Source organism: Salmo salar, chromosome ssa19 (assembly GCF_905237065.1).
Source record: "Salmo salar chromosome ssa19, Ssal_v3.1, whole genome shotgun sequence".
Lineage (NCBI taxonomy): Eukaryota > Metazoa > Chordata > Actinopteri > Salmoniformes > Salmonidae > Salmo > Salmo salar.
In genome coordinates this window covers 75641302-75668472 of record NC_059460.1, presented here as the reverse complement: position 1 = coordinate 75668472, position 27171 = coordinate 75641302, and the positions used below count along the sequence as shown (strand labels likewise).

The 27171-nt window shown below is 47.7% G+C and overlaps 1 protein-coding gene across 12 annotated transcripts in view; it reads left to right on the top strand.

The window, feature by feature from the left end:
- Positions 1-27171, top strand: part of LOC106579657 (receptor-type tyrosine-protein phosphatase mu) — a 285182-nt gene that overhangs the window by 166802 nt on the left and 91209 nt on the right. For all 12 annotated transcript variants that reach the window (XM_014159782.2, XM_014159788.2, XM_045702733.1 and 9 more), the window contains exons 10-12: positions 2828-3029; positions 3514-3616; positions 19486-19762. In XM_014159782.2, the coding sequence (XP_014015257.1) occupies positions 2828-3029; positions 3514-3616; positions 19486-19762 (582 nt within the window). The remainder of the gene's footprint in view (positions 1-2827; positions 3030-3513; positions 3617-19485; positions 19763-27171) is intronic.

Genomic DNA, 27171 nt, shown 5'->3' with positions numbered 1-27171 from the left:
CCATGCCTAGCCCAACCCCAGCCTAGCCCAACCCCAGCCTAGCCCAACCCCAGCCATGCCTAGCCCAACCCCAGCCATGCCTAGCCCAACCCCAGCCTAGCCATGCCCAACCCCAGCCATGCCCAACCCCAGCCTAGCCTTGCCCAACAGCAGCCATGCCCAACCCCAGCCATGCCCAACCCCAGCCATGCCCAACCCCAGCCTTGCCCAACCCCAGCCTAGCCTTGCCCAACCCCAGCCTAGCCTTGCCCAACCCCAGCCATGCCCAACCCCAGCCATGCCCAACCCCAGCCTAGCCTTGCCCAACCCCAGCCATGCCCAACCCCAGCCTAGCCTAGCCCAACCCCAGCCTAGCCCAACCCCAGCCTAGCCCAACCCCAACCCCAGCCATGCCCAACCCCAGCCATGCCCAACCCCAGCCTAGCCTTGCCCAACCCCAGCCTCGCCTTGCCCAACCCCAGCCTTGCCCAACCCCAGCTTGCCCAACCCCAGCCTTGCCCAACGTAACCCAACCCACCCCCACACCAGCACTCCAGTTGCTCCGTTTCAGCTATTATGAGCCATCCTCCCCTCAACAGCCTCCACTGGATTGTAGTGAACACTGTTGAAATGCAACTATAGAGTTGATTGTCAGGCTTCTGGCATAGTGATGTAATAGAAACTGGAGGCACACAGTACTTGAGTATGGTTGTCATAGGAGTGTGGGGCATACCTTAGAGTTAGACGGTGGACCATGCTGCACTTAATCTGTCTGACATCATCCAGTATTTATATAAAAGATTGCAGTCTTAAAATACAACAACACTGCGATGTCAAGACAGAAACATCTGGCCCTCTCCAACGTTTACACAACCTACCTGAAAAGATCATAAAGCTGTGTGGTTTCCTGTTATCCACATCTGTAGATAAAACAGTTGGTGAAAAGCACTGTAGATAAAACAGTTGGTGGAGAGCACTGTAGATAAAACAGTTGGTGGAGAGCACTGTAGATAAAAGAGTTGGTGGAGAGCACTGTAGATAAAAGAGTTGGTGGAGAGCACTGTAGATAAAAGAGTTGGTGGAGAGCACTGTAGATAAAACAGTTGGTGGAGAGCACTGTAGATAAAACAGTTGGTGGAGAGCACTGTAGATAAAAGAGTTGGTGGAGAGCACTGTAGATAAAAGAGTTGGTGGAGAGCACTGTAGATAAAAGAGTTGGTGGAGAGCACAGAAGATAAAAGAGTTGGTGGAGAGCACTGTAGATAAAAGAGTTGGTGGAGAGCACTGTAGATAAAAGAGTTGGTGGAGAGCACTGTAGATAAAAGAGTTGGTGGAGAGCACTGTAGATAAAAGAGTTGGTGGAGAGCACTGTAGATAAAAGAGTTGGTGGAGAGCACTGTAGATAAAAGAGTTGGTGGAGAGCACTGTAGATAAAATAGTTGGTGGAGAGCACTGTAGATAAAAGAGTTGGTGGAGAGCACTGTAGATAAAACAGTTGGTGGAGAGCACTGTACATGTTTATAGTCTACTCTAGTTCAACGTGTTTCTCCTATTGCAGCATTTGCCTTGCGTTTGACGTGTCCTTCAGCTCTCCACACAAAACGACGAAAAAGGTGTTTTATTGCGTTAAGAGCCATTGTGCCAGACCCGAATTTGTGCAAAAATTCTCCAATTAAGCTGTCAGATATGCACGTAATGAAATTATATTTTGTCTTCTCGAGCTAACTCTGGGCTGCGATCCAGTTGAAAGAATGGACAAATCAAAAGTTAATTTTTGTTCTGCCTCATTAGACTCTGATGGACTCAACCCCATTATTACTGTCATTCGCTGGCATTCAGCTCGTCTCATGTGCTCTTCAGCCTTTTGACTCCATCTCTCTCTCTCTCTCTCCAAAACAGCTTTTTGTTCAGAGTTGAGATCTTTATTGTGATTTCTCTTGGTTGGGAAAACTTGGGGCTGGTTCATTGTTTGGGGCTTTTGTTTGAAGATGCACAGGCTGAATCCAGAGCCGTCCAACCATAGCTGACCCCTCACCCTAATGCAACCCCCTACTCTCCACAAACACACACACACACACAAAACACCCCCCCACCCCCACAAAAAAAACTTTGACAGCCATGTCTGTGTGTGTGTGTGTGTGTGTGTGTGTGTGTACGATATGTGAAAAGCGATCAACGCTAACTTGAATAGCCTTTTGAAAGGCTCCAGATGCATTCCTCCCTCCCTCCTGATATAGACTAATGGCCCAGCAGAGCCCTGAGCAGCAACATTTCACACCTGATGGATACAAATGGCCGCCACCGCACTCCAACACTCCCCATTGTGCCCCTTAATTGGGAATCAGAACAGAATAATAAAGGAGGCTTTCCATTAGGAGAGACCGAATGATTTATTTAAATGAAGCTTTTCAAGAGCGAGAGAGCTGATAAAGTTATATGAAGGAGAGGAGGAGGAGGAGGAGGGTACACGCGACGCTCCACTGCTCTCCCTTTCAGAAAGAAATCCCTGGGCCTCCATTCTCCTACTCTAGAGGAAGCGGGGGGGATGATTTGAATAAAGCAGGGGGAATGATTTGAATAAAACAACAGACTTGAATGCTGCTTCTATGGAAAGTTCAGGCCTAGTTTGACTATCAGACGCAAGGCTCTGCATACTACTCTAACTTTGTGCTGCAACTCTTTCATAATAATTTTTTGTGTATTACAGCTATGATATTCTGGCTAATGGTACACCATAATCCTTAATATACACCAAAACTAACCATAGCGAGCCTGAACCGACTTTTGAAACTTTGATATAAGCTTGTCCTCTCCAGCCATCTAATCTAGGTTGTGTGTGCATCCTCAGATCTCCTACAAGGCCCTCAGCTCCTTCGACACGGAGTTTGACTTGACCAACCAGAGTGGTAGGGTGTTCAAGTTCAGCAATGAGACATTCCACATGTTTGTGGGTCTCTACCCCGGCTCCACCTACTCATTCACCATCCGGGCCAGCACCGTCAAGGGCTTCGGAACACCCATCATCACCCAGTTCACCACCAAGATCTCAGGTGACGAGAAAGAATGATCAGGATCAACATACAATCTGTACTGTAGTGCCCAAAATCCTCCAGGACATCCTCAGTAACACAGCAGTGTTTGTCTTCCTGGTGTCTGTGTTTATCTACATTTGTGTTGTTATCTGTCGGTCTGTCTGTCTCTGTAGTGCTGTCTGTCTCTGTAGTGCTGTCTGTCTCTGTAGTGCTGTCTGTCTCTGTAGTGCTGTCTGTCTCTGTAGGGCTGTCTGTCTCTGTAGGGCTGTCTGTCTGTCAAGTCACCCCATAGAGAGAGAGGACTTTTTTTTTTGTATCTGTGACATAATGTGCTGCGCCATTGAGGCTACAACCAATAGGAATCCCCACCCAGTTGACTACTTTGACTACTTTAAAATGGCGGAATCACAGTGGAAGCCTCTCATGCTAAAATGGGTTATATCCATGATGAGTCCTCTATCTGTGAGTCACCCTCTCCTCTGCTCTCCCCCTTCTCCCACAGCTCCATTGATGCCAGGCTATGACCAGGAGACTCCCCTGAACCAGACAGACAGCACGGTCACCGTCCTGCTGAAGCCTGCCCAGAGCCGAGGAGCCCCTGTCAGGTAGGCCCATTCACAGGTACACACACACACACACACACACACACAGACGAACACACCAATTTAACACCCTGCCCTCACTCCCGACCCTATTGTCCTCTCCTCCTCTCGTTCCCACAATGCTGTTCACCCCACAAATTGCCTTCGCTGCCAACCACCACGGCCTCCCTCTGACCTAATTGATTGTAATTGCCTTGCCAAGACAGTGTTTTTATCCACACTTGTGTTTTTATAGGGGTTTTTACAATGCATCACGTCTTCATGTGGGCATTTGATCTGAGCTAGCAACACTATATCTTTTGAAGATAAGAACAAAGCTTTTTCTCAGACTCCAAAGACGAGCTCTCTCTCCCTCTCTCGCTCTCTCTCTCTCTCTCTCTCTCTCTCTCTCTCTCCCCCTATCCCCCTTCCTTCCACTTTTATGTTGCCAGGTACATCTGGAAGCACAGATTGTCGTCAAGGGTGTCTCTCCTTTGATTTGCACCCCACTGTAAATAAACAGGACAAATGAGAAATATGCAATATGCTTGCCCGGGAGCACAAATGGCGATTTAAGCCTTTTTAAAATAAAATTCTCCTTGAAACGAATGGTAGAGAGAGAAATGAATAACAGCGATGGCATGTTTCCACACCCCGGCTATGTTAGCGTTCCCTCATTTGCTGCTAGTGCTGCCGACGAGCTCTCCATGAAACCTACGGCTATAAATTGTCTGGCACTAAATGTGTGTGAGAGAGAGAGAATGTACATGCAGGAGCGTGTACGTGCGTGCGCATGTCTGTGCACTGCAGACTGCAGATATTCTGGCAGCTGGGTCTGAAGTTGTCCCACAAACATAGACAGGATATCCTGCTACGGTCATGACTGTGTTGTTGTCAGAGCTCTTTTTTGTTGTTGTTCTTAGTCATGAAGTCCTTGTACTGCATTAAGGTCACAGGTTATCACAAGGCATGCACTGTTTTTTTAATCATTCATACACACGCGCGCGCGCGCACACACACACACACACGGGCCAAACGCCCACAAGATATCCACGAAAGGTTGGACACTGGAATTCACGCGCCGTCAAACATGATCCTTAAATTCAGTATCCTTTAATTTGACAATAGTGTCACCTATGACAGGTGTGACATAACCCCCCCCCCCGAAAAAAAATGGTAAGATTAACACCAAAAATACAAACTGTCAGCCCTCTTCCAATCCCACGCAGGTACACCTTTTCTCCCCGACGACTGTCATTCTGTCACATTGGCTCGTCATTGTCATTTTAATTACAGTTAACGCCTCTTAATGACATCACAGGATTCGCTAATTAGCGCATTTAGGCAATTTTTTGTTGTTGACTGGTAGGGAGTCACTAACAGATAAGAGAGGATTTGGCGACTAAAATGTCGCCAAATGTATAACTCCCTCTAATCCTAGCACATTTCCTGGCTCACCGGGTATTGAAATAAAATAGGCTGTACATTGGTGCGATATATGATTATAATACATATTATAATATGGAGGGGCTGGGAAGACACAAGAATATGGAGGGGATGGGGAAGAAACGTCAATACGGAGGGGTGGGGTGGGGAAGACGTACGTCAATACGGAGGGGTGGGGTGGGGAAGACGTACGTCAATACGGAGGGGTTGGGTGGGGAAGAAACGTCAATACGGAGGGGTTGGGTGGGGAAGAAACGTCAATACGGAGGGGTGGGGTGGGGAAGACGTACGTCAATACGGAGGGGTGGGGTGGGGAAGACGTACGTCAATACGGAGGGGTGGGGTGGGGAAGACGTACGTCAATACGGAGGGGTTGGGTGGGGAAGACGGGTCAATACGGAGGGGTTGGGTGGGGAAGACATACATCAATACGGAGGGGTGGGGTGGGGAAGAAACGTCAATACGGAGGGGTTGGGTGGGGAAGACGTACGTCAATACGGAGGGGTTGGGTGGGGAAGACGGGTCAATACGGAGGGGTTGGGTGGGGAAGACATACATCAATACGGAGGGGTGGGGTGGGGAAGAAACGTCAATACGGAGGGGTTGGGTGGGGAAGACGTACGTCAATACGGAGGGGTTGGGTGGGGAAGACGTACGTCAATACGGAGGGGTTGGGCGGGGAAGACGTACGTCAATACGGAGGGGTTGGGCGGGAAGACGTACGTCAATACGGAGGGGTTGGGCGGGGAAGACGTACGTCAATACGGAGGGGTTGGGCGGGGAAGACGTACGTCAATACGGAGGGGTTGGGCGGGGAAGACGTACGTCAATACGGAGGGGTTGGGCGGGGAAGACGTACGTCAATACGGAGGGGTTGGGCGGGAAGACGTACGTCAATACGGAGGGGTTGGGCGGGGAAGACGTACGTCAATACGGAGGGGTTGGGCGGGAAGACGTACGTCAATACGGAGGGGTTGGGCGGGAAGACGTACGTCAATACGGAGGGGTTGGGCGGGGAAGACGTACGTCAATACGGAGGGGTTGGGCGGGGAAGACGTACGTCAATACGGAGGGGTTGGGCGGGGAAGACGTACGTCAATACGGAGGGGTTGGGCGGGAAGACGTACGTCAATACGGAGGGGTTGGGCGGGGAAGACGTACGTCAATACGGAGGGGTTGGGCGGGAAGACGTACGTCAATACGGAGGGGTTGGGCGGGGAAGACGTACGTCAATACGGAGGGGTGGGGCGGGAAGACGTACGTCAATACGGAGGGGTGGGGCGGGAAGACGTACGTCAATACGGAGGGGTGGGGCGGGGAAGACGTACGTCAATACGGAGGGGTGGGGCGGGAAGACGTACGTCAATACGGAGGGGTGGGGCGGGGAAGACGTACGTCAATACGGAGGGGTGGGGCGGGGAAGACGTACGTCAATACGGAGGGGTGGGGCGGGGAAGACGTACGTCAATACGGAGGGGTTGGGCGGGAAGACGTACGTCAATACGGAGGGGTGGGGCGGGAAGACGTCCGTCAATACGGAGGGGTTGGGTGGGGAAGACGTCCGTCAATACGGAGGGGTTGGGTGGGGAAGACGTACGTCAATACGGAGGGGTTGGGTGGGAAAGACGCGTCAATACGGAGGGGTTGGGTGGGGAAGACGGGTCAATACGGAGGGGTGGGGTGGGGAAGACGACGTCAATACGGAGGGGTGGGGTGGGGAAGACGTACGTCAATACGGAGGGGTGGGGTGGGGAAGACGTCGTCAATACGGAGGGGTGGGGTGGGGAAGACGGGTCAATACGGAGGGGTGGGGTGGGGAAGACGTACGTCAATACGGAGGGGTGGGGTGGGGAAGACGTACGTCAATACGGAGGGGTGGGGTGGGGAAGACGTACGTCAATACGGAGGGGTTGGGAAGACGTCAATACGGAGGGGTTGGGTGGGGAAGACACGTCAATACGGAGGGGTTGGGTGGGGAAGACGGACGTCAATACGGAGGGGTTGGGTGGGGAAGACGTACGTCAATACGGAGGGGTTGGGAAACGTCAATACGGAGGGGTTGGGTGGGGAAGACACGTCAATACGGAGGGGTTAGGAAACGCTAATGTGGAGGGGGTGGAAAGAAACTAAGGAATGAAAGTCAAAAGGAGGATGAAAAGCAGAGCATTTGAAGGAGTCTCCTCTTTTCCTCTCAGCATATTATGACAGGATGACAGCGGAATGCAACGCTGTAGGTTCCATTACAGAGAGGGAGACGGCACGTGTCACTGTAGACATTCAGACTGTCGTACCTGGACTGTCGTACCTGGACTCTTTTGTGTTCCACAATAAGTGGCTGAAGAGAATCCTCGGCTGCTACAGCTTGTAGTGAACACATTCAATTAATGAGCTTCAGATCCATTCTGAATGCGTTATCATATGCCACCGTTCTTCTTTGGAGGTATGCTGCATCTATTTTTAGTACTTTGTTTTAACATGATGTGAGGCGGTAGCGTTGGAATTGATGTGGTTCATTACACAATATACTGTGGAAGAACACGACTGGTTGCTCGCCATTATGTCCTCCTCTGCGATGGGATTTAGCCAGCCAGATTTGAATGTGTATTACCAGATGTTTTGCCTTGATACATTTCACAAAGAATGCAACCCGTCCAACTGATTGGATACGTTTGGTAAAAGCACTTGAATGACAATGCGTCGGGACGCATACAAAAACACATCCTCTGCTTAACTTAACAGCCAAATTAAAGAAGGCTGGGCTATATTTGTCAGGCTTTGTCCTGAAAAACACACACACACACGTCATGTCACATTTTGGTGCGTAACGCCTTGTGAGGGACTGCATCATTGACAGGCTGGTGTTTGAAGGGCCGTCTGTCTGGCAGCGTTACATACGCGTGGCGCTACAATAGCAGCCTAAGCAGGGGCAAGCTGCTTCTTTAAATGGATTACTGTCAGTCACGTTAGCACCCGCGCTAATGTGTCAAATCTGCTGCACCAGGGCGAGAACACACCACCCTACACACACAATCACACGCTCCTCATTGCTCCTCCTCACCTCCTGTGCCAAGGAAAGCATTTACCCAGTGTTGTAGAGAAAGATGACTTGTGGCCTCCTAAACCCAGCGTTGCCCCAGCCACAGAGTCAAAGCACTTTCTTTCTGTCAACTGTTTCACTGAGGACAGAGCCATCAACACTCCAGAAAAGAGATGACTGAGTGAGAGCCACTCTCCTCTATTTCTGGCCCAGATCCCTTGTTTCTCTCCTGGAATGTTCAGCTCTATCCACTCCCCAGGGGAGGTGTCACATTACTGCTTCTCCTTCAGCTCTATCCACTCCCCAGGGAGGTGTCACATTACTGCTTCTCCTTCAGCTCTATCCGTCCCCCAGGGGAGGTGTGACATTACTGCTTCTCCTTCAGCTCTATCCGTCCCCCAGGGGAGGTGTCACATTACTGCTTCTCCTTCAGCTCTATCCACCCCCCAGGGGAGGTGTGACATTACTGCTTCTCCTTCAGCTCTATCCGTCCCCCAGGGGAGGTGTCACATTACTGCTTCTCCTTCAGCTCTATCCACTCCCCAGGGGAGGTGTCACATTACTGCTTCTCCTTCAGCTCTATCCACCCCCCAGGGGAGGTGTGACATTACTGCTTCTCCTTCAGCTCTATCCACCCCCCAGGGGAGGTGTGACATTACTGCTTCTCCTTCAGCTCTATCCGTCCCCCAGGGGAGGTGTCACATTACTGCTTCTCCTTCAGCTCTATCCACTCCCCAGGGGAGGTGTCACATTACTGCTTCTCCTTCAGCTCTATCCACCCCCCAGAGGAGGTATCACATTACTGCTTCTCCTTCAGCTCTATCCACCCCCCAGAGGAGGTGTCACATTACTGCTTCTCCTTCAGCTCTATCCACCCCCCAGAGGAGGTGTCACATTACTGCTTCTCCTCTCTTAGGAGAGTAACCCCTTTTTAAATTAATTCACAGAGGAAGCATTTTGTGTGGTGCAGTGTTGTGACAAAGGTTTCCTGTGCTCGTCGTATTTCCAGTGTACGCGGACAGGAAAAGCGATGATGAGCCTCCTCAGCAAGATACCCGGAAATATAAGTGAAATTGAATCTGTGCCGCTTGGCCTCATTTGTGTAGGCCTGCTCCTATTTTATGGCAGAGGGAATGTTTTTTTATTTTATTATTTCACCTTCATTTAACCAGGTAAGCTAGTTGAGAACAAGTTCTCATTTACAACTGCGACCTGACCAAGATAAAGCAAAGCAGTGCGACACAAACAACAACACAGTTACACATAGAATAAACAAGCGTACAGTTAATAACACAATAGGGAAAAAAAATAAAGTCTATATATAGTGTGTGCAAATGGCGTGAGGAGGTAAGGCAATAAATAAGCCATAGTAGCGAAGTAATTACAATTTAGCAAATTAACACTGGAGTGATAGATCAGCCGATGATGTGCAAATAGAAATACTGGTGTGCAAAAGAGCAGAAATGTAAATAAAAACAATATGGGAATGAGTTAGGTCGATTGGGTGGGCTATTTACAGATGGGCTATGTACAGCTGCAGCGATCGGTTAGCTGCTCAGATAGCTGACGTTTAAAGTTAGTGAGGGAAATATAAGTCTCTAACTTCAGCTTCGTTCCAGTCATTGGCAGCAGAGAACTGGAAGGAAAGGTGTTGGCTTTGGTGATGACCAGTGAGATATACATGCTGGAGTGCATGTTACTGGTGGGTGTTGTTATCATGACCAGTGAGCTGAGATAAGGCAGAGTTTTACCTAGCATAGACTTATAGATGACCTGGAGCCAGTGGGTCTGGCGACGAACATGTAGCAAGGGCCAGCCGACTAGAGTATACAGGTCGCAGTGGTGGGTGGTATAAGGGGCTTTGGTGACAAAACGGATGGCACTGTGATAGACTGCATCCAGTTTGCTGAGTAGAGTGTTGGAAGTCGAGGATCGGTAGGATAGTCAGTTTTACGAGGGTATGTTTGGTGGCGTGAGTGAAGGAGGCTTTTTTGCGAAATCGGAAGACAATTCTAGATTTAATTTTGGATTGGAGATGTTTAATATGAGTCTGGAAGTTGAGTTTACAGTCTAGCCAGACACCTAGGTATTTGTCCACATATTCTAAGTCAGAACCGTCCAGAGTAGTGATGCTAGTCGGGCGGGCGGGTGCGGGCAGCAAACGGTAGAAAACCATGCATTTGGATTTACTAGTTTTTAAGAGCAGTTGGAGGCCACGGATGGGGTGTTGTATGGCATTGGAGCTCATTTGGAGGTTAACACAGTGCCCAAAGAAGGGCCGGATGTATACAGAATGGTGTCGTCTGCGTAGAGGTGGATCAGGGAATCACCCGCAGCAAGAGTGACATCGTTGATATATACAGAGAAAAGAGTCGGCCCGAGAATTTAACCCTGTGGTACCCCCATAGAGACTGCCATAGGTCCGGACAACAGGCCCTCCGATTTGACACACTGAACTCTGTCTGAGATGTAGTTGGTGAACCAGTCGAGGCAGTCATTTGAGAAACCAAGGCTGTTGAGTCTGCCGATAAGAATACGGTGATCGTCAGAGTCTAAAGCAATTTATAACATTTTTGACTCACGTTTTTCTGTATTTTTTGTTGTTATTCTGTCTCTCACTGTTCAAATAAACCTACCATTAAAATTATAGACTGATAATTTCTTTGTCAGTGGGCAAACGTACAAAATCAGCAGGGGATCAAATGATTTTTTCCCTCACTGAATATCTGTTTTTAGTTCTACATTTTTTGAAAGGGGCATGCTTATTTAAGATGGTGAGAAAAGCGCTTTTAAAGAACGACCAGGCATCCTCGACTGACGGGATGAGGTCAATATCCTTCCAGGATACCCGGGCCAGATCGATTAGAAAGGCCTGCTCGCAGAAGTGTTTTAGGGAGCGCTTGACAGTGATGAGGGGTGGTCGTTTGACTGCGGAACCATAGCGGATGCAGGCAATGATCACTGAGATCCTGGTTGAAAACAGCAGAGGTGTATTTGGAGGGCAAGTTGGTCAGGATGATATCTATGAGGGTGCCCATGTTTACAGATTTAGGGTTCTACCTGTTAGGTTCCTTGATAATTTGTGTGCGATTGAGGGCATCTAGCTTAGATTGTAGGACTGCTGGGGTGTTAAACATATCTCAGTTTAGATCACCTAACAGAACGAACTCTGTAGATAGATGGGGGGCAATCAATTCACATATTTTAATTTTTTACCTTTCTTTAACTAGGCAAGTCAGTTAAGAACAAATTCTTATTTTCAATGACAGCCTAGGAACAGGGGCAGAACGACAGATTTGTACCTTGTCAGCTCGGGGATTCGATCTTGCAACCTTTCGGTTACTAGTCTAATGCTCTAACCACTAGGCTATGCTGCCGCTCCCCATATGGTGTCCAGGTCACAGCTGGGAGCTGAGGGAGGTCTATAACAAGCGGCAACAGTGAGAGACTTATTTCTGGAGAGATTCATTTTTAAAATTAGAAGCTTGAACTGTTTGGGCATAGACCTGGAAAATATGGCAGAACTTTGCAGGCGATCTCTGGAGTAGATTGCAACTCCTCCCCCTTTGGCAGTTCTATCTTGACGGAAAATGTTATAGTTGGGTATGGAAATCTCCGAATTTTTGGTGGCCTTCCTAAGCCAGGATTCAGACACGGCAAGGACATCAGGGTTGGCGGAGTGTGCTAAAGCAGTGAATAAAACAAACTTAGGGAGGAGGCTTCTGATGTTAACATGCATGAAACCAAGGCTTTTTCGGTTACAGAAGTCAACAAATGAGAGTGCCTGGGGACACGCAGGGCCTGGGTTAACCTCCACATCACCCGAGGAACAGCGGAGGAGTAGGATGATGGTACGGCTAAAGGCTATCAAAACTGGTCGTCTAGTGCGTTGGTGACAGAATAAAAGGAGCAGATTTTTGGGCGTGGTAGAATAGATTAAGGGCATAATGTACAGACGGGTATGGTGGGGTGTGGGTACAGTGGAGGGAAGCCCAGGCACCGAATGATAAGAGAGGTTGCATCTCTGGACATGCTAGTTATGCTGGGTGAGGTCACCGCATGTGTGGGAGGTGGGACAAAGGAGGTATCTGAGGCATGTTGAGTGGGACTAGGGGCACCGCAGTAAACTAAAGCAATGATACCTATCCTAAACAACAGTGTACAAGGCATATGGACATTTGAGAGAGACATAAAGCGAGGCATAAAGCAATCACAGGTGTTGATTGGGAGAGCTAGCTAAAACAACAACGGGTAAGACAACAGCTAATCAGCTAAAACAACAACAACAGTTAAAATGGCGATGAATGGGCAGAGAGGGTCGGTTAACTACACACAGGGCCTGAGTTCGAGGCTGGTGCCGACAGATAAACAAAAAATAAACAAAATGGAGTACCGTGATTAATGAACAGACCAGCAGGCATCAGCTATGTAGCCAAGTGATCCTAGGGTCCAGTGAACAGCAATAGATGGAACAGGGAAGCCGCGGGGTAGTCGTTACTACGCTAGCACGCGGGAGACACGGCGTTTAAAGTTAGCAGGCCGGGGTAAGTAGAAGCGTCTGCTCCGACGTCCGGCAAAGGCCGGTTGAGGGCAGAGCGGAGTTACGTCGGCGGACCAGTTGTGGTGGTACGGCGGGGCGCTGTGTCGACAAAGGGTCCGGGCCAGATGGCAAAAGAGGTATTGTAGTTGTAGTAATTTAGTTTGCTAGCCGGGAGATGTGCCTGGCTCGTGGCTAACTGGTGCTAGCTTCGGGGCAGGGGAATTAGCCACTCGGTAGCAGCGATGATTCGATGCAAAGGTCCAGAGCTTACGGCAAGGATCCGGTGGAGTTGTGGATTCTAGCCGTGTTGGGGTAGAGTCCGGGAGGCATCGGCTGTGTAGCCGAGTGATCACAGAGTAGGCCGGGAGGTGGGCCTGGCTCAGGGCTAGCTTCGGGGCTGGGCCACTCGGTGGCAACTAGCTAGCTGTGATGATCAGGAGTAATGGTACAGGGTTTACGGCAGGAATCCGGCGTTGTAGTGGAGAAAACAGTCCAATACTGGCAGGCTGGCAAGTATTATCCAGGCTAAAAAAAACGTCTGATGTCTGTGCAGAAGGTAAAGGCCGCTAGCAGTGGCTAACAATGACTAAATAGCTAATTAGCTGGTTAGCTCCTGATGGAGGTTCTGGCTATAAGGTCTAAAAAATTGCGGATCCATGTCACATTGAGTGAGGCGGGTTACCGGAAGGTATATTTAATTTAAAAATGGAAAGCGATTGAAAATAAATTTAAATGTATACAAAAAAGACAAAAAAATACAAAAAGTATATGAGAGGACGACAAACCACGTCTGCACTGCTACGCCATCTTGGAAATGTGGATAAATGGATAAATAGGTGGATAAATAAGGGAGCAGGGAGATAGCTGGAGGCTACAGGGGGAGGAGTGCTGCTGATGCTGGCCTCAGGAGATGGGGCCATGCGGTCCATCTACCCCTAAATCAGTTAGAGTGGAGGGGGCAGCACTGGACCACTGCCTGAGGGGAGATGAAAGTTTAGGTTCATCAATATGATGGTGACGTCACTTAGATTAGCAAATGACCACACCACACTAGTCACTTTCCTCTCTTCTTCTCACCTTTCCTTCCCTCATCATAGTTTTTCCCCTCCCCTTCTCTTTCCACATTAAAAATACATCTAGATAGGTCCCAGGTCACCTTTTGAGTCCATGCCAACGAGGAGGTTGTGTGTAATTGGTCTAGCGTCACGTTGGGACGCCACTCTGAAACGGAGCTAGCAGCACAAGGACCCCTAATTGGTGTCAGCTGAGGTTGCCCGACTGAAACAAGATCAAGAGTTTAGATTTTTTGTCTCTAATGCCTCTTTCTCTCTCATGCTCGCTCTCTCATGCTCGCTACTCTCTCATGCTCTCTCATAGCTTACCAGGTGCTTATGTAATGATTTCTTACCTCCCGTCTCTCTAAGTACACGGTCACATGTCTCTCCCTGATTTTATAATGACTCTGAGAATGTTCAGTCTCTTAGCTTTGCGATTGGTTCCGAACGGCTCCTGACTATGTAGTTGTTCTCCATATGTGTTAGTTCTTGGCTTATTCTGTCCTGAGTGGAATGGATGAGAGGTTGTTGACTGTGTCTCTAGGCCATGTGGAGGAGGTAGAGGAGGAGGAGGAGGAGGAGGGAAGGCACACCCTGTCTGGGGGTGAGTTATACCACCTTAGGGAGGAGACGATCCTCCTGACCTCTCCCCCAAACCTCCCTGACACTCCTGGACAAGTGAAGGCTAATTAGCCACTAAAGACTGTTTCCCAGCCCAAACTAATTTGAATTCCTCTCAAAGGTTTCGTTCTTTTCCCTGGGTAGCTACCGAGTGGACAGTTAACTCCACTTCTCCCTCTTTAAGTATCCTCATTGATTGTTGTGTATTGAATGTCGGAGAGTTAATTGAATGCTAAAAAGGACTATAACTACTATGGGATCTTTCCTAACTCCAAAGTAGGCTGTCTTTTTTGCTTAGTTTTCAGGTGGTGTCTCTGTAGTTTTGTAGCTCGTGGTAAAGCTAAGGCCAGAGGAGACTGAGGCAAAAACCAATATGAAACCCACAGTGAGATCATGGAGACGCAGTTTTGCCATCAGCATTTTCCATCTCGCCTGAAGGAAAAATGATTATACTCATAACCTACCAACGCCTCATTTTAAATATGCAGCACTTCAATATGTATTTTTCACTATGATAAACCTGATGGTTATCCAATAAAGACTGGAGAAATAGAGGAGTTGCAGCCATTTTGTGCTGGAGTGATGCACATTTTTCTCGATTTTCTACCATTTATCTGGACATTTACCAGTACCCAGGGCACACCAGGAGAGAAAAATATTTAATTAAGTGGTATTGTTTTTCTCAAATTGATATCTAGACGTTGCAGGTAGCCTTGGAGCAGCCATTTGTGCTGAGTTGTCTATTATTCATTGAAGATGCATCGTTCTTCTTCGGTTCCAGCCCCCGAGCATCTGCTTTTCTCTCTACACTGGCTGTGCCCAGAAAGCAGATGCATTTTTCATCCCGGTAATTTGCAGAGAAAATATAAACTTTTGACCTGTTGTCTGGCGGTAAAAAGAATAGTGCTCTATCATAGTATTATCATAAATAGGTTCTTACTGCGAACAGTGTTTATCGGTTTATTCCCCTAGTTCCGTTCAGAGCTATAGAAAGAATTTCCCTCATTGCCATTAGAATACAAATTAGGTTTCACCTGCTATTTCTTAGCCTGTATTTTCTCCTGGAGGGATTAATTATTCCTATACTGTTAGCCTGGTTGAACAAGACTGAATCCTACTGTACACCCACTGTATAGCGTTCAATCTGGTTTAGCCAGGCTAGAATGTACTGTATCTCCACAGGGGAATCTGTTGGTTACACCTCTAATAGGTAAGAACAATGGGAGGCATCTGTCCCAGAGGCACAGTCACCTGGGATAGGGAGGGAGGGAGGGATTAATCACCGCAATGACAGCCTCTTAAAGTAATGGCTGGCCTTTAAGAAGGCCCTAAATCTAAGACTAATTGTTCTCCTCACCTTTTCCTCCTCCTCCTCCTCTCCCACTCTCCCAACCAGCTCCTCCCCTCCTCCTCCTCCTCTTCCACTCTCCCACCCAGCTCCTCCTCTCCTCCTCCTCTCCCACTCTCCCACCCAGCTCCTCCTCTCCTCCTCCTCCTCTCCCACTCTCCCACCCAGCTCCTCCTCTCCTCCTCCTCCACTTCCACTCTCCCAACCAGCTCCTCTCCTCCTCCACTTCCACTCTCCCACCCAGCTCCTCCTCTTCTCCCACTCTCCCACCCAGCTCCTCCTCTCCCACTCTCCCAACCAGCTCCTCTCCTCCAGCTCCTCCTCTCCCACTCTCCCAACCAGCTCCTCCCCTCCTCCTCCTCCTCTCCCACTCTCCCAACCAGCTCCTCTCTTCCTCCTCCTCCTCTCCCACTCTCCCAACCAGCTCCTCTCCTCCTCCTCATCTCCCACTCTCCCACCCCCCTCCTCAAGGTTTTGCTCCTCCTCTACTCTCTCTTCTTCTTTTCCCTCCCAGTGGCGGTTCTAGACCATTTCAACTGGGGGGGCCAAGCTGGGGCCAGTTGTACTGTTAGAGGGGCCAGTGAAAGGGTAGAAGGGAAGTTATTGATTATTATCTACCAGTGTGTCACGTCCTGACCATAGAAAGCTGTTATTTTCTATGGTAGAGTAGGTCAGGGCGTGACGGGGGTTTTCTAGTTGAGTTTTTCTATGTTATGTTCTAGTTTTGTATTTCTATGTTGGGTTTTGTTTGTGAGTTAGTGTATGGTTCACCTCTGTGTCACGGTTTGTTGTTTTTGGTTCTTTAGTTTATGTGTATATATTGCATAGTTTCACAGTTCAATAAAATATCTGGAACGATAATCACGCTGCATTTTGGTCCGCTTCATCCTACGACAACCGTGACACAGTGAAAGGGTAGAAGTTAAGTTATTGATGCTGGGGAAGTTATTCTTGTCTGTAATGAGTTAAATGGCTGAAAGAGCACTGAGAGACTTGCGTGTTCACAGGGACCTGACCTGATATTTCCCAGCAGTTTATGACAGATCTAATCTCCAATGGATGTGTGGAGCTGGGGGAAAATTGAATTGGCAAATATTGAATAGGGCTGACAAACTGTATTATTTCTAAGACAAACATATTGTTTCTGGGTTTTACACTGGTGTGGGCGGTCTTGAATTTTGATTATGATGAGTGGAGTCAGGAGCTTTGTGGGTTCCTGTTTGAAAGTTAATCTCTCATGGAGATTCTGCTCAGGTGAAGCAGATGGTTTACTTCTTGGAAAGGTTGTAGGTCAGTTGGATTTGTCTTACGTTGTCTTTGCACCTCACTCCCCTTGAGTTCCACTTGGCTGTGCATGAGTAAAGGTGTACGAATGCTTCCCTGTCTAAACAGTTTGGAAGAGTTTGTGCATATATTATGATTACATTTTGATGTTTTTGTTCATTTTGGACATCGGTAAGACATTTTTGGGTTGTTCCGGGACACAATATTTTTTTCTTGTTGCAAGCCCAAGTCTACACCCCTTCGTTGGTGATTGGTCTACAGTAGGGAGTAAAGTCTTTGTCATTCAATGAGAGACAACTTGTTTTCATGCTAATTTTTTCATTATGAAATACTGCACAAAACATCTTGGTTAGATGTAAAATTGCGTGACTAAGATCTCATTGGCAAAAACAACTCAATCTGTCTTTGATTTTGCCATCTTCGATTTGGTTTTAATGATAGTTTTTGGCTGATAGTTTCAGATATCCTGATTAGCCTTAAGATTTTGTGATTAAATTAGCAGTTGTTAGATTAACCTTCTTGGGTTCATTTATACATAACAATCTCAACTGAATAAAGGATAATTTTGAGCTAATTACAGCAATTATGTCGTTCTAATGTGGGAGTGTCACTGAGAGAACTTATCAAATCAGTAATATTCAAACTCATCTTTGATATTCATACCTGTCTTTAATAATGTTCAATAGTCGTCTTCAATATTAATTTGCCTCAATGCAAACTCCCATATTGGTCTCTCGCTCGCTCGCTCTCTCGCTCGCTCTCTCTCTCTCTCTCTCTCTCTCTCGCTCTCTCGCTCTCTCGCTCTCTCGCTCTCTCTCTCTCTCTCTCTCTCTCTCTCTCTCTCTCTCTCTCTCTCTCTCTCTCTCTCTCTCTCTCTCTCTCTCCTGCCATGCCACCCTGCCTGCCAATATTCCCATCTATAGCATTGGAAAAAGGCTATGGCTTTGGACTAGGGTCCACTTAATCCCCCACCCAATCCCTATCCAGTTCCTGTTAATATTGCCTATTGCCTCTGCCGCTTCCCAAGGCTTTCTACCCAGGAATCCTGGTTCAGGGTTGGATGTTGGATGTTGATCTCTCTTCTTATAATACACTTAACTCTAAGCCTGACATGGAATAGGCGGCTAGCACGATAGTAGGAACCTTTTTCATGTCATTATTATTTGCGGCACACTTAAAGCGGCGCTCTAATCCCCAGCCGGTGTCAGGGATTCTGTCGCCTAATATCCTGGCAGAGAGCGAGAGAAGGAAAGAAAGAAAGGGAGAGGGAGCGACACAGAGAGAGTCGGGAATGCTTCTACAGTTCCCCCTTTTTTATTTCCTGCCATTTAAATCCCTCCACATAGATGAGATATTACCCACCTGACTGCTATCGCTATGACGTCTGTAAATGACATGGTGCTCTACTTCTCGGGGCGGCAGGCTACGAGGCTGCAGGCTTTCATGACTTTATTAAAGCTGTCTGTTTCAGTCAGAGAGCGAGGAAAGGGTTGACTAGACACCCTGGTCAATACTAAATTGTCACCACCTCAGCCAGCATCCAGTGCGATAGTCTCTCTCATCCAATTGCTATCAGATTAGCAAGTCTACATGCTTATTTATACGGGTAATTAATTCACTGCTCTCCGCTTTAGTGGAGTAGGAGTTTTGCTTATGTACAGTATAATATCCTCAAAGTTCTACAGCTGCACCATCGAGAGCATTTTGACTGGTTGCATCACCACTTGATATGACATCTTCTTGGCATCCAACCGGAAAGCGCATCAGAGGGTAGTGCGTACGGCCCAGTACATCACTGGGGCCAAGCTTCCTGCCATTCAGGACCTATATACCAGGCGGTGTCAAAGGCCCTAAAAATTGTCAGACTCTAGCCACCCAAGTCATAGACTGTTCTCTCTGCTACCGCACGGCAAGCGGTACTGATGCACACATGCTGACGATTGTATGTTTTTAAATAAAGGGTAGACTGCATGACTTGAGATTGCTGGTAGCTTGACAAGTATATTCTGTCAAGATACACAAATTGTAACGCATCAGATATGCTTTCTGAAGAATTAGTGAAAATGTGAATCGGTCATTGGCAATTAGTATTTCCTATGTTTCTCCGTCTAGCTCATTCATTTACAATGATGGATTAAAACGCAACCCTAGGAAAATTGAATATGCTGTGATTTATTAGATCCTTTCACATTTTAATTGATAAGTTTTGAACGATCAAAAGAAAACTCTTGGCACAGTTCTCCTTGGATGAACAAATGTTAACATCACTCTCTCTGAATCAGAGAGGTGTGGAGGGCTGCCTTAATCAACATCCACGTCTTCGGCGCCTGGGGAACAGTGGGTTAACTGCCTTGCTCAGGGGCAGAACGACAGCTTGGGGATTCGATCCAGCAACCTTTCGGTTACTGGCCCAACGCTCTAACCACTAGGCTACCTGCCGCCCCAAGTCCTATTATGATCCACTGACTCATGCTTCTTTCCAGCAAGCAGAGGAAGATGCAGCAGAAATATTACAGAAATAAATGTGATTGAATGATTGATAGGTCTCCTGTCTCCCTGCAGTAAGTACCAGGTGGTGGTGGTGGAGGAAGAGCGCCCGCGGCGGGCGCGGAGGGCGGTAGAGATCCTGCGCTGCTACCCGGTGCCCATCCACTTCCAGAACACCACCGTGCTCAACTCCCAGTACTACTTCACAGCTGAGCTGCCCATGGGTGACATCAAGACCCCCGTACCCTTCTGCATCGGAGACAACCGCACCTACAACGGCTACTGGAACGCCCCCCTCCTCCCCCACAAGAGCTACAGCGTCTACTACCAGGCCGTCAGCACGGCCAATGGGGTGAGTGAGCAGGGGGATGTTGGGGTGGGGATTGGCCGCCGGGACGGCCAATCCCCACACCCAATATAGGTGTGGGGATTGAATGTGATTCACACCCAATATAGGAGATTGAATGTGAAACTGATTGGAAACTTTTTACTGTGTCATGTTTTCTATGTGTTTACAAAAGCCCATTTTGAAGTAATTTCCTCATATTGTTAATATCCTATAATGTACCACTTACTCCAAATGATCTTCATTGTTTACAGGAAATGACCCCTTATTTAAAAGGATATTCCCGTTCATGTGGCGTTATGGATTGGTATTTGTGAGAGGGTTCTTTCTATGTCGTCTTCCCAACCCTCAATGCCAGTGTTAACATGCTACAGTCCAACCCATCTTACCTCTCATTTGCTATCTCCTACCAACTCTGACACCCAAGACTTCCGTAGTGAAAACAGACAGTACAGCCTCAATCTCAACAGTCAGCTAGAGTCTATCTCATCACTGAGTTGAATCACTTCCCTGTTCACAGGGAACAGAGAGCAAAGCAAACTGGATGCAGAAAATTGTGATAAATGAGCAGCCACAACAAGACTCTCCTTCAGGGCCTAATTGACAACCATTCCAGCGTCCTAATGGTCAATAACCCAGTATTACAACCCCATTAACCCTCTTCTCCTAACCACTCTAATGTACTGTCAGTGGGAGTACAGGCCAGCACACCAAGAGGCAAAACACCACTTATCAATGTCCTGCTGCTCGGATTGTATATAAGTTATGTCCACCCATTCACAAATGCATTATTAACACGCTGGCTTAATTAATGTTTTTTAAGCACCTCCCCCTCTTTTAAAATGCAAATGAATTAGCCCTAATGAAAAGCCCACTCTCCTCTCCTCTGCTGTCCTCCTCTCCTCTGCTGTCCTCCTCTCCTCTGCTGTCCTCCTCTCCTCTGCTGTCCTCCTCTCCTCTGCTGTCCTCCTCTCCTCTGCTGTCCTCCTCTCTTCTGCTCTCAAGCTCAGGCCATTAGATAATTAATTGCATCTAATTGGAGAGAGACTCAGGGGGGGCTAGAGTCGAGGGAGGTGGAGAGGGGGTTGAGATTAGACTTGTCTCGTCTCAGTTCTCTGGTCTCTCCTTCTGGTGTTTCCCCTCTAATGGAGGTCTGGGAGAGGAGAGGAGTAGGGTGTTTTCCTCCCCTCCTACTGCCAGTAGGGTGCTGTGGGGACAGTAGGCCAGAGCCTAGTGGTACAGCTGTGTTGTAGTGTATTTCGAGACAGTTTTCCCTCAAAGAAGATCAGTGTGCCCTCAACTAAGGATCTCTCTTCTGAGAAGAAGAGGGGAGAAAGGGGGAGATTTGTCATTCCCCTCAGTCCTCTACCCTCAGTTCCGAGCAGGGTGCCTCAGAGAAAGGCCACCATACTCTGAGGCAGAGCGAAAACCTCATTCAATACTGACCCCAGCAGTTAGACCTAAGTGGAAATATAGGTGTTCACATGTTAGTTTAAGACAATAATTCTAATCCTAGATTCTAAGTGATCCAAATGATTCCAACTAAATTTCTGCTAGCTCTTCCAGCGACATGCCAGTATCTCGTTAAGTACTGGCAACGTGCCATATTGTAATATCTGGCTCCATTGTCATCAAGCAGTCCTAGTAGAAACCAGTCTCTTCTCCTCTCCCCACCTGAGTCCCACAGACTCATAGCACCCTCCGAGTTGTTTTAAATATTCAGCACACCCCACAGTTTAATCTGTCATCTCCTCAATAATGCACCAAGCCACACAAGTGCATTTTGCTGTCATAAAACACAGGGGGATTTAAGCATAAGCCCCAAGTCACATTCCCCATTCCCCTGAATATTCATGCACCGTTGCTGTGTTTGTTTGTTCCACGTTTGTAAGACGAGCGAAGGCAAAGCCATTTCTGCCACCTCCTGCTTTTCCCCTCCTTGTTGTGGAAAACATTTTCACTCTTTTTCAGTTTGCCTGTGAGAAGAAAGGATGGCTGTGCAGATCGCATTTCACTCCTTCTGAATGGCCTTTTCCTTTCCTACTCTGTCGGTCTCTCTGTCGGTCTCTCTGTCGGTCTCTCTGTCGGTCTGTCTGTCGGTCTGTCTGTTGGTCTGTCTGTCGGTCTGTCTGTCGGTCTGTCTCTCTGTCGGTCTGTCTCTCTGTCGGTCTGTCTCTCTGTCGGTCTGTCTCTCTGTCGGTCTGTCTCTCTGTCGGTCTGTCTCTCGCTCTGTCTGTGTCTCGCTCTGTCTGTGTCTCGCTCTGTCTGTGTCTCGCTCTGTCTGTGTCTCGCTCTGTCTGTGTCTCGCTTTGTCTGTGTCTCGCTTTGTCTGTGTCTCGCTCTGTCTGTGTCTCGCTCTGTCTGTGTCTCGCTCTGTCTGTGTCTCGCTCTGTCTGTCTGTGTCTCGCTCTGTCTGTCTGTGTCTCGCTGTGTCTGTCTGTGTCTCGCGTGTCTGTCTGTGTCTCGCGTGTCTGTCTGTGTCTCGCGTGTCTGTCTGTGTCTCGCGTGTCTGTCTGTGTCTCGCGTGTCTGTCTGTGTCTCGCGTGTCTGTCTGTGTCTCGCGTGTCTGTCTGTGTCTCGCGTGTCTGTCTGTGTCTCGCGTGTCTGTCTGTGTCTCGCGTGTCTGTCTGTGTCTCGCGTGTCTGTGTCTCGCGTGTCTGTCTGTGTCTCGCGTGTATGTCTGTGTCTCGCGTGTCTGCCCTCGGCCCTCTTGTCTCTGGTCGTCTGTCTGACGTGCCTGGCCATACGTTCTGCCAACAACATTTAGGCCCCTTGTCACAACACACTGTATCCATGCGCCAAACTCCCCCTAATGCACCTTCCCAGGGCTCAGGAGGCCTAACATGGTGACTTACTGTACATCTAGCTCCACTATGGATATTTCAGGATTGCACACCCACATCTAATGTATATTGTGTGCATATATTCATTCACACGTATGTGTAAACCTATGCACGTGTAAAATGTGTGTGTGTGTGTGTGTGTGTGTCTCAAGGTCATGGTTGAGTGTTAAGTATAGAGACCACCCGGACTAGTGCAGACTAGTCTCTGACAGCTGGCTGCTAGATACCAAACTGAGGTGCTGATCCACAGCCTCTATTGCTTGCGCTCTCTGTTTCGCTCTCTGTTTCGCTCGCTCTCTCTCTCTGTTTCTCTCTCTCTCTCTCTCTCTCTCTCTCTCTCTCTCTCTCTCTCAATTCGCTTTATTGGCATGACGTAACAATGTACATATTGCCAAAGCTTATTTTGGATATTTACAATATAAAAATGAGAATCAAAATTGTCAACGGGACAACAATAATCAAGGGTCAAAATAACCATACAATAACAATACAGTAGAGGATATGTGCAGGTTGATTGGTCTGTCAGACACTGTCCCTCAACTTATGGCAGGCAGCAATGTAGTGTGCTGCCAACCCACAGCTCTCTGCGTCCTCCCCCAACAGGACGGGTAGCCTATCCTCATCAGAGAGGTCTTTGAAACCTTGAATAAGGGTTTCAAATTTGAGAAAATTACACTCTCTAATTGTTTTATATTTTTGACATTTTGTCAGGAAATGCAGCTCCGTCTCAGGTTCTGCTGTGGTGCAGTGGTTGCACAGCCTTTCCTCTACAGGGAGCCAGGTTTTCCTGTGTCTACCCTTCTCAATGGCAAGGCTGTGCTCACTGAGCCTGTACTTTGTCAAGGTTTTTCTAAGGTTTTGATCAGTAACCATGGTCAAATATTTAGCCACGGTGGACTGTCGATTTAGGGCCAGATAGCACTGTATTTTGCTTTGTGTTTGTGCTTGTGTTTCCCAATAAACAATGTAGTTTTGTTTTGACTGTGTTGTAATTTGGTTTATTCTGATTGATTGGATGTTCTGGTCCTGAGGCTTCAGTGTGTTAGTAGAACAGGTTTGTGAACTCAGCCCCAGGACCAGCTGGATGAGGGTCCTGAGGCTTCAGTGTGTTAGTAGAACAGGTTTGTGAACTCAGCCCCAGGACCAGCTGGATGAGGGTCCTGAGGCTTCAGTGTGTTAGTAGAACAGGTTTGTGAACTCAGCCCCAGGACCAGCTGGATGAGTGACTCTTTTCTTTGCTCAGCTCTCCGTTCTTAAAGATTGGGATTATGAGTCCTTGATTCCAGATGTCAGGAAAATAACCTACACTCAGGATCAAATTAAACAGTTTAAATATAGCCAATTGAAATTTTGCACTAATGAGTTTGAGCATCTCATTTAGGATGCCATCAGGCTTTTTTAAATTTGAGGGCCTGAAGTTTCTTATAGAGCTCCTGGTCAGTAATTGGGGTCCAATGGATTTTGATTGTCCTTTCTAGCTTTTTCTAATCCATTCAACTTCTCATGAATTTGCCGTTGTTCTGCGTTTGTCAATTTGAACGGTGTTGTAGAGTGTTTTAAAATGGGTTGTCCGTATGTCACCATTTTGTTTCGCTAATTCCTCTTGTTTAGATTTTTTTAGTTGTTCCAATTTTATCAGAAGTTGTTTATGTACTCCTCAATTAGTGTCAGCTGCTTGCTGTTGTACTGTGCTTTTTGGTTCTGAGTGTATGTTTATAGAGTTTTAAAGTCTCACAGTAATGAAGGCGTAATTCACCATTATCTGGGTCTCTGTGCTTTTGGTTGGATAGTGTTCTAAGTTTTTTCCTTATTTTTCTGCATCAAACCAGTTGTCATCGTGATCTTTTTTTCTTTCTTTTTTTTTCAATTGTGATTCTTTTGCCGTTTGCCTGAATTATATACACTGCTCAAAAAAATAAAGGGAACACTAAAATAGTTGAATGTGCTGACAACAAAATCACACAAAAATAATCAATGGAAATCCAATTTATCAACCCATGGAGGTCTGGATTTGGAGTCACACTCAAAATTAAAGTGGAAAACCACACTACAGGCTGATCCAACTTTGATGTAATGTCCTTAAAACAAGTCAAAAGGAGGCTCAGTAGTGTGTGTGGCCTCCACGTGCCTGTATGACCTCCCTACAACGCCTGGGCATGCTCCTGATGAGGTGGCGGCTGGTCTCCTGAGGGATCTCCTCCCAGACCTGGACTAAAGCATCCGCCAACTCCTGGACAGTCTGTGGTGCAACGTGGCATTGGTGGATGGAGCGAGACATGATGTCCCAGATGTGCTCAATTGGATTCAGGTCTGGGGAATGGGCGGGCCAGTCCATAGCATCAATGCCTTCCTCTTGCAGGAACTGCTGACACACTCCAGCCACATGAGGTCTAGCATTGTCTTGCATTAGGAGGAACCCAGGGCCAACCGCACCAGCATATGGTCTCACAAGGGGTCTGAGGATCTCATCTCGGTACCTAATGGCAGTCAGGCTACCTCTGGCGAGCACATGGAGGGCTGTGCGGCCCCCCAAAGAAATGCCACCCCACACCATGACTGACCCACCGCCAAACCGGTCATGCTGGAGGAAGTTGCAGGCAGCAGAACGTTCTCCATGGCGTCTCCAGACTCTGTCACGTCTGTCACATGTGCTCAGTGTGAACCTGCTTTCATCTGTGAAGAGCACAGGGCGCCAGTGGTGAATTTGCCAATCTTGGTGTTCTCTGGCAAATGCCAAACGTCCTACACGGTGTTCGGCTGTAAGCACAACCCCCACCTGTGGACGTCGGGCCCTCATACCACCCTCATGGAGTCTGTTTCTGACCATTTGAGCAGACACATGCACATTTGTGGCCTGCTGGAGGTCATTTTGCAGGGCTCTGGCAGTGCTCCTCCTGCTCCTCCTTGCACAAAGGCGGAGGTAGCGGTCCTGCTGCTGGGTTGTTGCCCTCCTACGGCCTCCTCCACGTCTCCTGATGTACTGGCCTGTCTCCTGGTAGCGCCTCCATGCTCTGGACACTACGCTGACAGACACAGCAAACCTTCTTGCCACAGCTCGCATTGATGTGCCATCCTGGATGAGCTGCACTACCTGAGCCACTTATGTGGGTTGTAGACTCCGTCTCATGCTACCACTAGAGTGAAAGCACCGCCAGCATTCAAAAGTGACCAAAACATCAGCCAGGAAGCATAGGAACTGAGAAGTGGTCTGTGGCCACCACCTGCAGAACCACTCCTTTATTGGGGGTGTCTTGCTAATTGCCTATAATTTCCACCTGTTGTCTATTCCATTTGCACAACAGCATGTGAAATTTATTGTCAATCAGTGTTGCTTCCTAAGTGGACAGTTTGATTTCACAGAAGTGTGATTAACTTGGAGTTACATTGTGTTGTTTAAGTGTTCCCTTTATTTTTTTGAGCAGTATAGTTGATGTTTTGTACTGCTAGATTGATGCCGCCTTTACTGTGAGTGGATGTGGTATCCAGAAAGTTATCTAAGAGTGTTTGGATATTTTGGTTCCAGGTTGCTTTCTGGTATTCTTTTGTGCTGTTTTGGGCCCATCTGTAAGAATTTCTGATGTTGTACAGCTTACTGGGCTGTGAATGTGTGGTTGTTTCCATGTCTGTTCTTTTGAGGAACAACGTAATTTGGCTGTGATCAGACAGAGGTGTTAGTGGCTTGACGGTGAATGAGCTGAGAGACAAAGGGTCAATGTCTGTGATCATATAGTCTACTATACTGTGGCCAAGAGGTGAGCAATAGGGGAATCTCACCAAAGAGTCCTCCCGTAACCTACCATTGACAAGGTACAGACCCAGGCTTCTACAGAGCTGTAAAAGATCCCTTCCGTTTTTGTTGACGGTGCTGTCACTGTTGTTTCTATGGGGGAGATGAAGACAGTTAGAAACAGTATGGCCTATAATAAAGCTGTCCCCTCGTGTGCTCGTTAGATCAGGTAGTGTTCCTGTGCATTTGTGTCCCCACAGACGAGCACATTTCCCTGGGCCTGGAAATGGCACGTCTCTTCCTCAAGGGTGGGGAAGATCTCCTCTGAGTAATATGGGGATTCTGAGGGGGGGATATATATTGCGCAAAGGAACACATCTTTTTCTGTCAGTACAAGTTCTTTTTTCAGTTTTAACCAAATGTGATATTTTGAGGGGATCAATTAGATGTTGTAGTTGGGATTTGTACCAGATGATCAATCCTCCAGAGTCTCTGCCTCTATTGACAGAGCTGTGTTTCTGTGATGGCACAATGACCTCTCTGTAGCCTGTGGGACAGTGAGTGACAATGTCAGCCTTACACCATGTCTCCTGCAGAATGATGACGTCAACATCTTTAAGATTTTTGTTGAATTCCAGTACTAAACTCTTCAGTCCAAAGGTTGATGAGTTTAGACCCTGAATGTTCCACATGCTAACTGATAGGTTGATGAGTTTAGACCCTGAATGTTCCACATGCTAACTGATAGGTTGATGAGTTTAGACCCTGAATGTTCCACATGCTAACTGATAGGTTGATGAGTTTAGGCCCTGAATGTTCCACATGCTAACTGATAGGTTGATGAG